Source organism: Psittacula echo (genome assembly GCF_963264785.1).
Source record: "Psittacula echo genome assembly, chromosome: 2".
Lineage (NCBI taxonomy): Eukaryota > Metazoa > Chordata > Aves > Psittaciformes > Psittacidae > Psittacula > Psittacula echo.
In genome coordinates, this window is record NC_137737.1 from 161,087,023 (window position 1) to 161,104,140 (window position 17,118).

The following is a 17,118-nucleotide window of genomic DNA, read 5'->3' on the forward strand; positions in this document are numbered from 1 at the left end:
GGCTCTCATGGGATGGGGGGGGTCCTTGGGGTGATGGTGATGGGGGGGCCTAAGGTGGGGGGGATGGGGGGGGCTCTCATGGGATGGGGGGGTCCTTGGGGTGATGGGGATGGGGGGGCCTAAGGTGGGGGGGGTGATGGGGGGGGCTCTCATGGGATGGGGGGGGTCCTTGGGGTGATGGTGATGATGGGGGCCCAAGGTGGGGGGGTGATGGGGGGGGCTCTCATGGGATGGGGGGGGTCCTTGGGGTGATGGGGATGGGGGGGGCCTAAGGTGGGGGGGTGATGGGGGGGTCTCACGGGATTGGGGATGATGGGGGGGCTCAGATGATTGGGGGGGACCTGGAGGTTGGGGGGGGTGATTGGTTGGGGGGGGTCCCTGAGATGAGGAGGTGCAGGTGGGAGGGGGGGACCCTGGGATAAGGAGATAATGGGGGGGTGTCCCTGGTGTGGGGGTGCTGATTCCCCCCCCCCCCCCGTTCCAGCTCTTCTTCATCCAGCTGCTGGTGGGGCTGATCCAGCAGGTACCGGGGGGGGTCATGGGGTGGGGGGGGCCTGGGGGTGCTCCTGGCCCCGCTCTGGGGGTCCCGGGGGGGGCCCAGGTCCCAGCAGCGTTTCCCTTGCAGTGGATGGTGCCGACGATCCAGAATTCCATGAAACCCTTTCGGGTGAGGGGGTGGGGGGGGCTCTGCCTCATCCCATTGATCCCATCCCTGCCTGATCCCATTGAACCCATCCCTGCCTGATCCCGTTGATCCCATCCCTGCCTGATCCCGTTGATCCCATCCCTGCCTGATCCCGTTGATCCCATCCCTGCCTGATCCCATTGAACCCATCCCTGCCTGATCCCATTGAACGCATCCCTGCCTGATCCCATTGAACGCATCCCTGCCTGATCCCATTGATCCCATCCCTGCCTGATCCCATTGATCCCATCCCTGCCTGATCCCGTTGAACCCATCCCTGCCTGATCCCATTGATCCCATCCCTGCCTGATCCCATTGATCCCATCCCTGCCTGATCCCATTGAACCCATCCCTGCCTGATCCCATTGAACGCATCCCTGCCTGATCCCATTGAACGCATCCCTGCCTGATCCCATTGATCCCATCCCTGCCTGATCCCATTGAGCCCATCCCTGCCTGATCCCATTGATCCCATCCCTGCCTGATCCCATTGAGCCCATCCCTGCCTGATCCCATTGAGCCCATCCCTGCCTGATCCCATTGAGCCCATCCCTGCCTGATCCCATTGAACCCATCCCTGCCTGATCCCATTGAACCCATCCCTGCCTGATCCCATTGATCCCATCCCTGCCTGATCCCATTGAGCCCATCCCTGCTGATCCCATTGAGCCCATCCCTGCCTGATCCCATTGAGCCCATCCCTGCCTGATCCCATTGATCCCATCCCTGCCTGATCCCATTGAACCCATCCCTGCCTGATCCCATTGAGCCCATCCCTGCTTGATCCCATTGATCCTATTCCTGCTCCATCCCTGCCTGATCCCATTGATCCCATCTCTGCTTGATCCCATTGAACCCATCTCTGCTTGATCCCATTGATCCTATTCCTGCTCCATCCCTGCCTGAGGCCATTGATCCCATCCCTGCTGTGTTCTTGCCTGGTCCCATTGATCCCATTGACCCTGTTTCTGCCTGATCCCATTGATCCCATCCCTGCTCCATCCCTGCCTGATCCCATCAACCCCATTCATGCTTTATCCTATTGAGCCCATCCCTGCCTGTGGGAAATGATCCGCTATCTGATCCCATTGACCTCATCCCTGCTCCATCCCATCCCTACATGATTCCATTCCATCCCTGCCTGTGGGAAATGATTCTGTACATGATCCCATTGATCCCATCCCATCGCTGCCTGCTCCCATCCCATCCCTGCCCTCTCCATTCCATCACTGCCTGCTCCATCCGTGCTTCATCTCTCTGTTCCATCCCATCCCTGTTCCCATCCCTGCCTGTTCCCATTGATCCCATCCCTGTTCCCATCCCATCCCCTCGCACTGACTCCATCTCTCCGGCAGGACATGGATTATTCCCGGATCATTGAGCGGCTCCTCAAGCTGGCTGTGAGTGCCTGCACCCGGGGGGGGATCCCACTGATCCCATTGACCCCATCCCTGCTCCGTTCCTGCCTGAACCCATTGATCCCATCAACCCCATCCCTGCCTGATACAATTGATCCCATCCCTGCTCCATCACTGCCTGATCTCATTGACTCCATTGACCCCATTCCTGCCTGATCCCATTGATCCCATCAACCCCATCCCTGCCTGATACAATTGATCCCATCCCTGCTCCATCACTGCCTGATCTCATTGACTCCATTGACCCCATTCCTGCCTGATCCCATTGATCCCATCAACCCCATCCTTGCCTGATACAATTGATCCCATCCCTGCTCCATCACTGCCCGATCTCATTGACTCCATTGACCCCATTCCTGCCTGATCCCCATGATCCCATCAACCCCATCCCTGCCTCATACAATTGATCCCATCCCTGCTCCATCCCTGCCTGATCCATTGACCCCATTCCTGCCTGATCCCATTGATCCCATCAACCCCATCCGTGCCTGATCCGTGGATCCCCTCGGGCCCATCCCTGCCTGATCCCATGGATGCCGTCACCCCCCGTGGTACCCGCAGGTCCCGAACCACCTCATCTGGCTCATCTTCTTCTACTGGTTCTTCCACTCCTGCCTCAACGTCGTGGCCGAGCTGATGCAGTTCGGAGACCGGGAATTCTACCGGGATTGGTGGTGAGCAGTGGGGGGGTGCCTGTGCTCCAGGGATGCAGCGGGATCAGGGGGACCCCCCCCCCCTCACCCTGGATCCGCTTCCTCACCCCCAATCCCATCAGGAACTCGGAATCCGTCACCTACTTCTGGCAGAACTGGAACATCCCCGTCCACAAGTGGTGCCTCCGGTACGGGGGGGCGATGGGACCCCCCAAACCCCATCCATGGGGTGCTGGGACCCCCCGAACCCTGTCTATGGGGTGCTGGGACCCCCCCAAACCCCATCCATGGGGTGCTGGGACCCCCCGAACCCTGTCCATGGGGTGCTGGGACCCCCCCAACCCCGTCCATGGGGTGCTGGGACCCCCCCAAACCCCATCCATGGGGTGCTGGGACCCCCCCAAACCCCGTCCATGGGGTGCTGGGACCCCCCCAAACCCCATCCATGGGGTGTTGGGACCCCCCCGGACCCTGTCCATGGGGTGCTGGGACCCCCCCAGACCCTGTCCATGGGGTGCTGGGACCCCCTGGACCCCATTTATGGGGACCCCTTTAACCCCGTTCTCCGGGTGCTGGGACCCCCCCGAACCCCGTTTTTGGGGTGCTCCCCCCAGGCACTTCTACAAGCCGATGCTCAAGCGAGGAGCCAGCAAATGGGTGGCTCAAGCGGCCGTTTTCCTGGCCTCCGCCTTCTTCCATGAGGTCAGTTTGGGGGGGCCCCCCCGCACCCCAGATTCACCCCCCCCTTGCTATGGGGCTGACCCCCCCGTCCCTGCAGTACCTGGTGAGCGTCCCCCTCAAGATGTTCCGGCTCTGGGCGTTCATGGGGATGGCGGCGCAGGTACGGGGGGGGGGCACTGAGATAATGGGGGGGACCCCAAGGTGATGGGGGGGGAGGATGGGGATGGGGGGGTCCCCAAAGTGGGATGGGGATGGTTGGGGATGAGATGATAACGGGGGGGGGGGCACCCCTAAAGTGGGGGGGGTCACTGAGATAATGGGGGGATGATGGGGATGGGGGGGGATGATGATGAAGGGGGGGTCCCAATGTGAGGGTGATGATGAAGGGGGGGTCCCAATGTGAGGGTGATGATGGAGGGGGGGTTCCCAATGTGAGGGTGATGATGGAGGGGGGGTCCCCAATGTGAGGGTGATGATGAAGGCGGGGTCCCCAATGTGAGGGTGATGATGGAGGGGAGGTCCCCAATGTGAGGGTGATGATGAAGGGGGGGTCCCCAATGTGAGGGTGATGATGGAGGGGGGGTCCCCAATGTGAGGGTGATGATGAAGGGGGGGTCCCAATGTGAGGGTGATGATGAAGGGGGGGTCCCCAATGTGAGGGTGATGATGAAGGGGAGGTCCCCAATGTGAGGGTGATGATGGAGGGGGGGTCCCCAATGTGAGGGTGATGATGGAGGGGGGGTCCCCAATGTGAGGGTGATGATGAAGGGGGGGTCCCAATGTGAGGGTGATGATGAAGGGGGGGTCCCCAATGTGAGGGTGATGATGAAGGGGAGGTCCCCAATGTGAGGGTGATGATGGAGGGGGGGTCCCCCAATGTGAGGGTGATGATGGAGGGGGGGTCCCCAATGTGAGGGTGATCATGAAGGGGGGGTCCCAATGTGAGGGTGATGATGGAGGGGGGGTCCCCAATGTGAGGGTGATGATGAAGGGGGGGTCCCAATGTGAGGGTGATGATGAAGGGGGGGTCCCAATGTGAGGGTGATGATGGAGGGGTCCCAATGTGAGGGTGATGATGAAGGGGGGGGTCCCCAGTGTGGGGCTGATGGGGATACATTGGTGCCAAGGTCCCCTGTGACTCTGGGGGGTTTCTGTGGGCTGCCCCCCCCGTTCCCCCCTCATCCCATCCCCATCCCATTCCCATCCCATCCCCATCCCATCCCCATCCCCATCCCATCCCCATCCCATCCCCATCCCATCCCCATCCCATCCCCATCCCCATCCCCATCCCATCCTATCCCCATCCCCATCCCCACCCCATCCCCATCCCCATCCCCACCCCATCCCCATCCCATCCCCATCCCATCCCCATCCCATCCCCATCCCCATCCCATCCCCATCCCATCCCATCCCCATCCCATCCCCATCCCCATCCCATCCTATCCCCATCCCCATCCCCACCCCATCCCCATCCCATCCCCATCCCATCCCCATCCCACCCCATCCCATCCCCATCCCATCCCATCCCCATCCCATCCCATCCCATCCCCATCCCATCCCCATCCCCATCCCATCCCCATCCCATCCCATCCCCATCCCATCCCCATCCCCATCCCATCCTATCCCCATCCCCATCCCCACCCCATCCCCATCCCATCCCCATCCCATCCCCATCCCACCCCATCCCATCCCCATCCCATCCCATCCCCATCCCATCCCATCCCATCCCCACCCCATCCCCATCCCATCCCCATCCCATCCCCATCCCATCCCCATCCCCATCCCATCCCCATCCCATCCCATCCCCATCCCATCCCCATCCCATCCCATCCTATCCCCATCCCATCCCCACCCCATCCCCACCCCATCCCCACCCCATCCCCACCCCATCCCCATCCCCATCCCCATCCCATCCCCACCATCCCCATCCCATCCCCATCCCATCCCCATCCCATCCCCATCCCATCCCCATCCCATCCCCATCCCATCCCATCCCATCCCCATCCCATCCCCATCCCATCCCCATCCAATCCCATCCCATCCCCATCCCCTTCCCATCCCCATCCCCTTCCCATCCCCATCCCCTTCCCATCCCCATCCCCATCCCCATCCCCATCCCCATCCCCATCCCCATCCCATCCCCATCCCATCCCCATCCCATCCCCATCCCCATCCCATCCCCATCCCATCCCCATCCCATCCCCATCCCCATCCCCATCCCCATCCCCATCCCCATCCCCATCCCCATCCCCATCCCATCCCCATCCCATCCCCATCCCATCCCCATCCCCATCCCCATCCCCATCCCATCCCATCCCCATCCCATCCCCATCCCATCCCCATCCCCATCCCCATCCGCATCCATCCCCATCCCATCCCATCCCATCCCCATCCCCATCCCCATCCCATCCCCATCCCCATCCCATCCCCATCCCATCCCCATCCCCATCCCCATCCCCATCCCCATCCCCATCCCCATCCCCATCCCCATCCCATCCCCATCCCCATCCCCATCCCCATCCCCATCCCATCCCATCCCATCCCCATCCCCATCCCCATCCCCATCCCCATCCCCTCCCCATCCCCATCCCCATCCCCATCCCCATCCCATCCCATCCCATCCCATCCCCATCCCATCCCATCCCATCCCATCCCATCCCCATCCCCATCCCCATCCCCATCCCCATCCCCATCCCCATCCCATCCCCATCCCATCCCCATCCCATCCCATCCCATCCCATCCCCATCCCCATCCCCATCCCCATCCCCATCCCCTCCCCATCCCCATCCCCATCCCATCCCCATCCCATCCCATCCCATCCCATCCCCATCCCATCCCATCCCATCCATCCCATCCCATCCCCATCCCCATCCCCATCCCCATCCCCATCCCCATCCCCATCCCCATCCCCATCCCATCCCATCCCATCCCATCCCATCCCATCCCATCCCATCCCCATCCCCATCCCCATCCCCATCCCCATCCCCATCCCATCCCATCCCATCCCCATCCCCATCCCCATCCCCATCCCCATCCCCATCCCAACCCCATCCAATCCCATCCCCATCCCCATCCCCATCCCCATCCCAACCCCATCCAATCCCATCCCCATCCCCATCCCCATCCCCATCCCCATCCCATCCCCATCCCATCCCCATCCCCATCCCATCCCCATCCCATCCCCATCCCATCCCCATCCCATCCCCATCCCATTCCCTCCCTGTCCCAGATCCCCCTGGCCTGGTTCGTCTCCAGGTTCCTGCGCGGTCACTATGGCAACGCTGCCGTGTGGCTGTCGCTGATCCTGGCCAGCCCATGGCCGTGCTCATGTACGTCCATGACTCCTACGTGCTCACCTCCGAGGGCCGGCCCTGAGCCCGCAGCCACCGGAGCCGAGGGCTCGGCAGGAGCCTGGGGAGCGCCCGGCGCGGATCCTGCCTGGAATGGGGGGGGGGGGGGCGCTCCGGGCCCGGAATAAAAACGGCTTCGGGGTTTGTGAGTCAAGAGCGGGGCTGCGTGGGGGGGGGGACCCGAACGGGACCGGGGCCCTCGAACTGGGATCGGGGCCCTCGAACTGGGATCGGGGCCCTCGAACTGGGACCGGGGCCCTCGAACTGGGATCGGGGCCCTCGAACTGGGACCGGGGCCCTCGAACTGGGATCGGGGCCCTCGAACTGGGACCGGGGCCCTCGAACTGGGACCGGGGCCCTCGAACTGGGAGCGGGGCCCTCGAACTGGGAGCGGGGCCCTCGAACTGGGATCGGGGCCCTCGAACTGGGACCGGGGCCCTCAAACTGGGACCGGGGCCCTCGAACTGGGAGCGGGGCCCTCGAACTGGGAGCGGGGCCCTCGAACTGGGACCGGGGCCCTCGAACTGGGAGCGGGGCCCTCGAACTGGGACCGGGGCCCTCGAACTGGGACCGGGGCCCTCGAACTGGGACCGGGGCCCCCAAACTGGGACCGGGGCCCTCGAACTGGGACCGGGAGCCCCCAAACTGGGATCGGGCCCCCCCAGCCTGGTCCCTCTGTGCTGGCCCCGGGCTCCCGCAGCTCCTTCCCCATGGAGGAGCCGGGCGGGGCTGAGCAGGACCCGGAGCTCCGGGCGCTGCTGCTCGGGGATGGGCCTGGAACGGCTGCAGCCCTGCTGCTCGGGGATGGCCTGGAACGGCTGCAAGCCCGGCCTTGGGATGGGGGCAGCCCCAGGCAGCCCCTGCAGTGCCCCAGGAGCCGCTGCTCCTGCTCCCATCCCTGCATCCCTCATCCCAAGATCCCTTGGGAGCCGCTCCTCCTGCTCCCATCCCCTGCATCCTCAGCATCCCCATGCAGCCCCAAGATCCCTGGGGGAGCCGCTGCTCCTGCTCCCATCCCTGCATCCCTCATCCCAAGATCCCTTGGGAGCCGCTCCTCCTGCTCCCATCCCTGCATCCCTCATCCCAAGATCCCTTGGGAGCCGCTGCTCCTGGTCCCATCCCTGCATCCCTCATCCCAAGATCCCTTGGGAGCCGCTCCTCCTGCTCCCATCCCTGCATCCCTCATCCCAAGATCCCTTGGGAGCCGCTGCTCCTGCTCCCATCCCTGCATCCCTCATCCCAAGATCCCTTGGGAGCCGCTGCTCCTGCTCCCATCCCTGCATCCCTCATCCCAAGATCCCTTGGGAGCCGCTCCTCCTGCTCCCATCCCTGCATCCCTCATCCCAAGATCCCTTGGGAGCCGCTGCTCCTGCTCCCATCCCTGCATCCCTCATCCCAAGATCCCTTGGGAGCCGCTCCTCCTGCTCCCATCCCTGCATCCCTCATCCCAAGATCCCTTGGGAGCCGCTGCTCCTGCTCCCATCCCTGCATCCCTCATCCCAAGATCCCTTGGGAGCCGCTGCTTCTGCTCCCATCCCTGCATCCCTCATCCCAAGATCCCTTTGGAGCCGCTGCTCCTGCTCCCATCCCTGCATCCCTCATCCCAAGATCCCTTGGGAGCCGCTCCTCCTGCTCCCATCCCTGCATCCCTCATCCCAAGATCCCTTGGGAGCCGCTGCTCCTGCTCCCATCCCTGCATCCCTCATCCCAAGATCCCTTTGGAGCCGCTCCTCCTGCTCCCATCCCTGCATCCCTCATCCCAAGATCCCTTGGGAGCCTTTAGGGCCATAGAAAATAAATCTTTATTCTTTATCTCGTAGCTCTCATCCCCCCCCCCCCCCCCGGCACAAATCCATTGGGAATGGGGGGGTTTGAGCTCGCTCCATCCCTGGAGCCGGGAGCCGGGGGGGGGCAGCAGCAGCAGCAGCGAGGTCTGGGTCAAGGCTGAGCCCCGGCAGCGGGGACCGGGGAGGCCGCGGCCCCGGGCGAGGGGATGGGGGGCGCCGGCGCCGGGAGCTGGGAAGGGGCCATGGAGCCGATCCCTGCGTGGAGAATGCACCGGGAATGGGGATGGGAACAGGCATGGGAATGGGATAGGAATGGGGATGGGGAATGGGGATGGGGATGGGGAATGGGGATGGGATGGGGATGGGGATGGGGAATGGGGATGGGGATGGGATGGGGATGGGATGGGGATGGGATGGGGATGGGGATGGGATGGGGATGGGATGGGGATGGGGATGGGGAATGGGGATGGGGATGGGATGGGGATGGGATGGGGATGGGGATGGGGATGGGGAATGGGGATGGGATGGGGATGGGGATGGGGATGGGATGGGGATGGGATGGGGATGGGATGGGGATGGGGATGGGGATGGGATGGGGATGGGATGGGGATGGGGAATGGGGATGGGGATGGGATGGGATGGGGATGGGGAATGGGGATGGGGATGGGATGGGGATGGGGAATGGGGATGGGATGGGATGGGATGGGGATGGGGATGGGATGGGGATGGGGATGGGATGGGGATGGGGAATGGGGATGGGGATGGGATGGGGATGGGGAATGGGGATGGGATGGGATGGGGATGGGGGGGTTCAGTGCCCCAATGCCCCCCCCAGCACTCACCTGCCAGGAGGCCCGAGGAGGATGAGGAGGACGGGGAGGGGGCGGCCACCGCGGCGCTGCTGGGGGTGAGGCCGGGCCCGGCGCTGCCCCGAGCGGGGTCCTTGGCGATGGGGTCTGAGGGGAGAGGGGAGCAGCCGTGGGGCCGGGGCACGGACAGGAGTAGGGGCGCTCCCTATGGGGCAGGGGGCATGTACAGAAGTAGGGGCTGTCACTATGGGGCAGGGGCTCCCGCTATGGGGCAGGGGCTCCCGCTATGGGGCAGGGGCTCTCGCTATGGGGCAGGAGGTGCTCACTATGGGGCAGGAGCTCTCGCTATGGGGCAGCAGGAGCTCGCTATGGGGCAGGAGGTGCTCGCTATGGGGCAGGAGGTGCTTGCTATGGGGCAGGGGCTCTCGCTATGGGGCAGCAGGAGCTCGCTATGGGGCAGGAGGTGCTCGCTATGGGGCAGGAGGTGCTCGCTATGGGGCAGGGGCTCTCGCTATGGGGCAGGAGGTGCTCACTATGGGGCAGGAGGTGCTCGCTATGGGGCAGGGGCTCTCGCTATGGGGCAGGAGGTGCTCACTATGGGGCAGGAGGTGCTCGCTATGGGGCAGGGGCTCTCGCTATGGGGCAGGAGGTGCTCGCTATGGGGCAGGGGCTCTCGCTATGGGGCAGGAGGTGCTCGCTATGGGGCAGGAGGTCACGTACAGAAGTAGGGGTGCTCCATGGCGTCGCGCGCCGTCAGCCGGCTCTGGTGGTCGTAGCGCAGGAGCTTGTCCAGGAAGTCGAGGCCCTCGGCGCTCACCAGGTGCTGGTTCTCGCTGTGCACGAAGCGCTCCCAGCGCTTGCGAGAGTGCCTGTGGGGCACGGGGGAGCCATGGGATGGGATGGGGATGGATGGGATGGGATGGGATGGGATGGGATGGGATGGGATGGGATGGATGGGATGGGATGGGATGGGATGGGATGGGATGGGTTGGGATGGATGGGATGGGGATGGATGGGATGGGATGGGATGGATGGGATGGGATGGATGGGATGGGGATGGATGGGATGGATGCAATGGGATGGGATGGATGGGATGGGATGGATGGGATGGGAGGGATGGGATGGGATGGATGGGATGGGGATGGATGGGATGGGATGGGATGGATGGGATAGGATAGGATGGGATGGATGCAATGGGATGGGATGGATGGGATGGGATGGGATGGATGGGATGGGAGGGATGGGATGGATGGGATAGGATAGGATAGGATGGATGCAATGGGATGGGATGGATGGGATGGGATGGATGGGATGGGAGGGATGGGATGGGATGGATGGGATGGGGATGGATGGGATGGGATGGGATGGATGGGATAGGATAGGATGGGATGGATGCAATGGGATGGGATGGATGGGATGGGATGGGATGGATGGGATGGGAGGGATGGGATGGATGGGATAGGATAGGATGGGATAGATGCAATGGGATGGGATGGATGGGATGGGATGGATGCAATGGGATGGATGGGATAGGATGGGATGGGATGGATGCAATGGGATGGATGGGATAGGATAGGATGGGATGGATGCAATGGGATGGGATGGATGGGATGGAATGGATGGGATGGGATAGGGATGGATGGGATGGGATGGATGCAATGGGATGGGGCAGGATGGGATGGGATGGATGGGATGGGATGGGATGAATGGGATGGGATGGATGCAATGGGATGGGATGGGATGTAATGGGATGGATGCAATGGGATGGGATGGGATGTAATGGGATGGATACAATGGGATGGGGCAGGATGGGATGGGATGGATGGGATGGGATGGGATGAATGGGATGGGATGGATGCAATGGGATGGGAAGGGATGCAATGGGATGGATGCAATGGGATGGGATGGGATGCAATGGGATGGATGCAATGGGATGGGATGGGATGGATGGGATGCAATGGGATGGGAAGGGATGGATGGGCCAGACCCTCAAGCTCGTGCCGGTCCATGCCCCGGGTGCTGCGGGCAGGGCTGGGTGCGAGGAGCGGCCCCCCCGGACCAACCTGCCCAGGATGTCGTTGAAGCGCGGGTCCAGCTCGATGCTGTACTTGTCAATGTAGTCATAGAGGTCCTCAGTGCCCAGCACCTTGGCAATGCGCACCAGCTGCAGGGGAGCAAGGGGCAGCATGAGGCTATGGCGGGATGATGGAAGGGTCGGGATGCAGGATAAGGTTGGTGATGGAGGGGTCGGGATGCAGGAGAAGGTTGGTGATGGAAGGGTCGGGATGCAGGAGAAGGTTGGTGATGGAGGGGTCGGGATGCAGGAGAAGGTTGGTGATGGAGGGGTCGGGATGCAGGAGAAGGTTGGTGATGGAGGGGTCGGGATGCAGGAGAAGGTTGGTGATGGAGGGGTCTGGATGCAGGAGAAGGTTGGTGATGGAGGGGTCGGGATGCAGGATAAGGTTGGTGATGGAAGGGTCGGGATGCAGGATAAGGTTGGTGATGGAGGGGTCGGGATGCAGGATAAGGTTGGTGATGGAGGGGTCGGGATGCAGGAGAAGGTTGGTGATGGAAGGGTCGGGATGCAGGATAAGGTTGGTGATGGAGGGGTCGGGATGCAGGATAAGGTTGGTGATGGAAGGGTCGGGATGCAGGAGAAGGTTGGTGATGGAGGGGTCGGGATGCAGGAGAAGGTTGGTGATGGAGGGGTCTGGATGCAGGAGAAGGTTGGTGATGGAGGGGTCGGGATGCAGGATAAGGGTGGTGATGGAGGGGTCGGGATGCAGGAGAAGGTTGGTGATGGAAGGGTCGGGATGCAGGAGAAGGTTGGTGATGGAGGGGTCGGGATGCAGGATAAGGGTGGTGATGGAGGGGTCGGGATGCAGGAGAAGGTTGGTGATGGAAGGGTCGGGATGCAGGAGAAGGTTGGTGATGGAGGGGTCGGGATGCAGGATAAGGGTGGTGATGGAGGGGTCGGGATGCAGGAGAAGGTTGGTGATGGAGGGGTCGGGATGCAGGATAAGGTTGGTGATGGAAGGGTCGGGATGCAGGAGAAGGTTGGTGATGGAAGGGTCGGGATGCAGGATAAGGTTGGTGATGGAGGGGTCGGGATGCAGGATAAGGTTGGTGATGGAAGGGTCGGGATGCAGGAGAAGGTTGGTGATGGAAGGGTCGGGATGCAGGATAAGGTTGGTGATGGAGGGGTCGGGATGCAGGATAAGGGTGGTGATGGAAGGGTCGGGATGCAGGATAAGGGTGGTGATGGAAGGGTCGGGATGCAGGATAAGGTTGGTGATGGAGGGGTCGGGATGCAGGATAAGGGTGGTGATGGAAGGGTCGGGATGCAGGATAAGGTTGGTGATGGAAGGGTCGGGATGCAGGATAAGGTTGGTGATGGAGGGGTCGGGATGCAGGATAAGGTTGGTGATGGAAGGGTCGGGATGCAGGATAAGGTTGGTGATGGAGGGGTCGGGATGCAGGATAAGGGTGGTGATGGAGGGGTCGGGATGCAGGATAAGGTTGGTGATGGAGGGGTCGGGATGCAGGATAAGGTTGGTGATGGAGGGGTCGGGATGCAGGATAAGGGTGGTGATGGAAGGGTCGGGATGCAGGATAAGGTTGGTGATGGAGGGGTCGGGATGCAGGAGAAGGTTGGTGATGGAAGGGTCGGGATGCAGGATAAGGGTGGTGATGGAGGGGTCGGGATGCAGGATAAGGGTGGTGATGGAAGGGTCGGGATGCAGGATAAGGTTGGTGATGGAAGGGTCGGGATGCAGGATAAGGTTGGTGATGGAAGGGTCGGGATGCAGGATAAGGTTGGTGATGGAAGGGTCGGGATGCAGGAGAAGGTTGGTGATGGAAGGGTCGGGATGCAGGATAAGGTTGGTGATGGAAGGGTCGGGATGCAGGATAAGGTTGGTGATGGAAGGGTCGGGATGCAGGATAAGGTTGGTGATGGAGGGGTCGGGATGCAGGATAAGGTTGGTGATGGAAGGGTCGGGATGCAGGAGAAGGTTGGTGATGGAAGGGTCGGGATGCAGGATAAGGTTGGTGATGGAGGGGTCGGGATGCAGGAGAAGGTTGGTGATGGAAGGGTCGGGATGCAGGATAAGGTTGGTGATGGAGGGGTCGGGATGCAGGAGAAGGTTGGTGATGGAAGGGTCGGGATGCAGGATAAGGTTGGTGATGGAGGGGTCGGGATGCAGGATAAGGTTGGTGATGGAAGGGTCGGGATGCAGGAGAAGGTTGGTGATGGAAGGGTCGGGATGCAGGATAAGGTTGGTGATGGAAGGGTCGGGATGCAGGAGAAGGCCTGCGCAGACCCTGGTCGCGCCGGGCCCTCACCTGATCGTAGTTGTCGTGCCCATGGAAGAAGGGCTCCTTCCTGAAGATCATGCTCGCCAGCATGCAGCCCAGGCTCCACATGTCCAGGCTGTAGTCGTACATCTGCAGGCAGGAGGGGTCAGGGGGGGCCGGGGGGGGGGTGCGGGTGCCCCCCGGGTCCTACCTGGTAATCCACCAGCAGCTCCGGCCCCTTGAAGTAGCGCGAGGCCACGCGGACGTTGTACTCCTGGCCCGGGTGGTAGAACTCAGCCAGGCCCCAGTCAATGAGGCGGAGCTGGGGGAGGAAGAGGAGGAGGAGGATGGGGGTGGGGGGGTGCAGGGCCCTGCAGCCCCACGGCTGTGCCGGGACCTCCCCATGGGGCTCAAGCAGGCCCTGGAGCAGCTCCGGGGCTGCAGGGAATGTGGAAAGGGGCCTGGGACCAGGGAGGCAGGGATGGAGGAGGAGGAACGGGAAGAGGAGATGGGATGGGGGGAAGTTCTCCCCCAGGAGGGCGCTGGGGCCCTGGGATGGGCTGAAGGGAGAAGCCGGGGCTGCCCCATCCCCGGCTGGGTTGGACACAGGGACCTGGAGCATCCTGCTCCAGCGGCAGGGGTCCAAGGCCCTCATCCCGCCCTCCACAGGGAGCCGGCCCCAAGGTTCTGCTGCTGCCGTGGGCACGGGAAGGGGCAATCCCAGCGGCGCTGGAGCACGGGAGGAGCTCGGGGCCCTCCCTGCTCCGACCCCCAGGATGTGCCATGGGGACAGCCACGGCCCCGCGAGCCCGGCCGGAGCCTTGGGAAGCCCCTTCAGGGAGGTCCCTGTTGCCACGGAGGAGATCCGGGTCCCATGGAGGAGCCCCAGTTCCCACCAGGAAGCGGGAAATGGAGGGGGATTTACGGGATGCAGGCACCGGTTGGAATTCCCACCCAAGAGCTGGGGATGAGCTCCCTCCCGCAGTGGGGTCCGCGTGCAGGCCCGGATGGAAAGGCTGGAACGAGGCCTTGGGAGAGGGCCTGGCACAAAGGGCAGGAGCCAGGAGGCTCCGGGACACCTCCGAGGGCTGGGATGCGTCCGGAGCTGGGCAGCGGAGCTGGAGCAGGGCCCGGAGCCCGGCGGGGATGGGGAAGGGAAGGCTCGGGGGGGACCTGAGGGCCAGGAGGGGCTCTGCTCCCCGGGGATGGGGCGCGAGGAGCCCCCGGCTGCTCCGGGGCAGGTTCCGAGGGGCCGGGAGCAGGAGGAGCCGGAGGCACCAAACCCGTGCCTGGCCCCGGCCCTGCTGGCCCCTGCCTGCGCCCCATGAGCTGGGAGGTCTCCAAGGAACCGGCTCCAGAGGAAGGGGCTGGATCCGGAGCGGCTCTGAGGGCCCCTCCAGGCCAGCCCATTCCATGATTCCAGGAGCTCCCAGGGCACATCCAACCTTCCCCCGCCCCGGCGCCACCGGGAGCTCGCTACCTTCCTGTGCTCGTGGTCGATCATCACGTTGTGGGGTTTCACGTCCCGGTGCATCACGCCCATGCTGTGGCAGTAATCGAGGGCCTGCGGAGGGAACGGGGCCGGCCGGGGTGCTCCTGCTCCGCGGAGGAGGCAGCGGGAGCCAGGGGCTGGATGGAGCCGGAGCCACCAGCACCGAGCCCTTGCTCCAGGGGTCCCAGCGGGCTCTGCCCCTTCAAGCCAAGGCCAAGCCAAGCCCGGCTCCCTCTCTGGGGCCAGCCCCATAGGAAGCGGCCGGAGCCCTGCACGTGGGGCAGCACAAGGGGTCCCGGGCGGGAGGGGCCATGGAAGCCCTGGCAGCCCCACTGCAAGCAGGATGGTGCTGGCAGGACCAGCGTGGATGCGGCTCCTCAAGGACGTGGCTGCCGCAAGGCGGGCGCCGGGCAGGGTCCAGCGGGAGCAGGACCTGCGGAGCCTCCCCCCACGCAGCCCCGGGATCTCACCTTCAGGATCTCGTACATGTAGAACCGGATGTCGAAGTCCGAGAGCGTCTGGTAGAGCTGCTGCAGGAGGGGAGAGCAGGAGATGGGGCAGGAGGGGCAGGAGGGGCAGGAGGGGGGCAGGAGGGGCAGGAGGGGGTCAGGAGGGGCAGGAAGGGGTCAGGAGGGGCAGGAGGGGGTCAGGAGGGGCAGGAAGGGGTCAGGAGGGGCAGGAGGGGGTCAGGAGGGGCAGGAGGGGGTCAGGAGGGGCAGGAGGGGGTCAGGAGGGGGTCAGGAGGGGCAGGAGGGGGTCAGGAGGGGCAGGAGGGGGTCAGGAGGGGCAGGAGGGGGTCAGGAGGGGCAGGAGGGGGTCAGGAGGGGCAGGAGGGGGTCAGGAGGGGGTCAGGAGGGGCAGGAGGGGGGCAGGAGGGGCAGGAGGGGGGTCAGGAGGGGCAGGAGGGGGGTCAGGAGGGGCAGGAGGGGGTCAGGAGGGGCAGGAGGGGGTCAGGAGGGGGTCAGGAGGGGCAGGAGGGGGTCAGGAGGGGCAGGAGGGGGTCAGGAGGGGCAGGAGGGGGTCAGGAGGGGCAGGAGGGGGGCAGGAGGGGGTCAGGAGGGGCAGGAAGGGGTCAGGAGGGGCAGGAGGGGGGCAGGAGGGGCAGGAGGGGCAGGAGGGGCAGGAGGGGGTCAGGAGGGGCAGGAGGGGGTCAGGAGGGGCAGGAGGGGGGTCAGGAGGGGCAGGAAGGGGTCAGGAGGGTCAGGAGGGGCAGGAGGGGGGCAGGAGGGGCAGGAGGGGGTCAGGAGGGGCAGGAGGGGGTCAGGAGGGGCAGGAGGGGGGCAGGAGGGGCAGGAGGGGCAGGAAGGGGTCAGCGAGGGGGGTCAGGAGGGGCAGGAGGAGGTCAGGAGGGGCAGGAGGGGGGGCAGGAGGGGCAGGAAGGGGTCAGGAGGGGCAGGAGGGGGTCAGGAGGGGCAGGAGGGGGTCAGGAGGGGCAGGAGGGGGTCAGGAGGGGCAGGAGGGGGTCAGGAGGGGCAGGAGGGGGGCAGGAGGGGCAGGAGGGGGTCAGGAGGGGCAGGAGGGGGTCAGGAGGGGCAGGAAGGGGGCAGGAGGGGCAGGAGGGGGGCAGGAGGGGCAGGAGGGGGTCAGGAGGGGCAGGAGGGGCAGGAAGGGGTCAGGAGGGGCAGGAGGGGCAGGAAGGGGTCAGGAGGGGGTCAGGAGGGGCAGGAGGGGGGCAGGAGGGGCAGGAGGGGGGCAGGAGGGGCAGGAGGGGCTCCCGGAGCCCCGGGAAGGCCGCGGGGGGGGCTGGGCTCTCCTGGTGCCATGGGGGAGCGGAGCGGAGCACCCACCTTGAAGTCCGTGTTGTTGACGTGCTCGAAGACCAGGGCGGGCGTCCGGGACTGCGGGAATGGGGCCATGGATGGGGGGAAGGAAAGAGCGAGGCTGAGACCCCCCGGCAGCACCGGCACCCGCGGCCAGCACCCACAGAGGGCATGGGGGCACCCTGG

General features: G+C 64.3%; 3 protein-coding genes across 6 annotated transcripts in view; 1 reads left to right on the forward strand and 2 right to left on the reverse strand.

The window, feature by feature from the left end:
• LOC308217066 (casein kinase II subunit alpha-like) overlaps positions 1-9 on the reverse strand; it is a gene marked incomplete at its 5' end in the record, with an annotated part of 9,196 nt that extends 9,187 nt beyond the window's left edge. The window contains one exon of the mRNA XM_080609774.1: positions 4-9. Coding sequence (XP_080465900.1) covers positions 4-9 — 6 coding nt within the window. The remainder of the gene's footprint in view (positions 1-3) is intronic.
• Positions 10-33: 24 nt separating this feature from the next.
• LOC308217067 (diacylglycerol O-acyltransferase 1-like) lies at positions 34-6,813 on the forward strand (the record flags this gene model as incomplete). The annotated part of the gene is given in 10 exon segments (XM_080609775.1): positions 34-54; positions 485-523; positions 626-667; positions 2,041-2,085; positions 2,665-2,777; positions 2,879-2,944; positions 3,371-3,458; positions 3,535-3,597; positions 6,668-6,740; positions 6,743-6,813. Coding segments are annotated over 10 exon segments (621 nt in total).
• Positions 6,814-8,572: 1,759 nt separating this feature from the next.
• Positions 8,573-17,118, reverse strand: part of LOC308217374 (casein kinase II subunit alpha-like) — a 31,066-nt gene continuing 22,520 nt past the window's right edge. For 2 of the 4 annotated variants that reach the window (XM_080610418.1, XM_080610416.1), the window contains 9 exons: positions 16,960-17,010; positions 15,643-15,702; positions 15,161-15,244; positions 13,892-14,002; positions 13,729-13,830; positions 11,448-11,548; positions 10,105-10,253; positions 9,418-9,531; positions 8,573-8,830 (listed from right to left, as the gene is read on the reverse strand). In XM_080610418.1, the coding sequence (XP_080466544.1) occupies positions 8,727-8,830; positions 9,418-9,531; positions 10,105-10,253; positions 11,448-11,548; positions 13,729-13,830; positions 13,892-14,002; positions 15,161-15,244; positions 15,643-15,702; positions 16,960-17,010 (876 nt within the window). In that variant the 3' untranslated portion in view covers positions 8,573-8,726. Of the gene's footprint in view, positions 8,831-9,417; positions 9,532-10,104; positions 10,254-11,447; positions 11,549-13,728; positions 13,831-13,891; positions 14,003-15,160; positions 15,703-16,959; positions 17,011-17,118 lie in introns of all 4 variants that reach the window. The other 2 variants (XM_080610419.1, XM_080610417.1) reach the window with 2 other exon arrangements.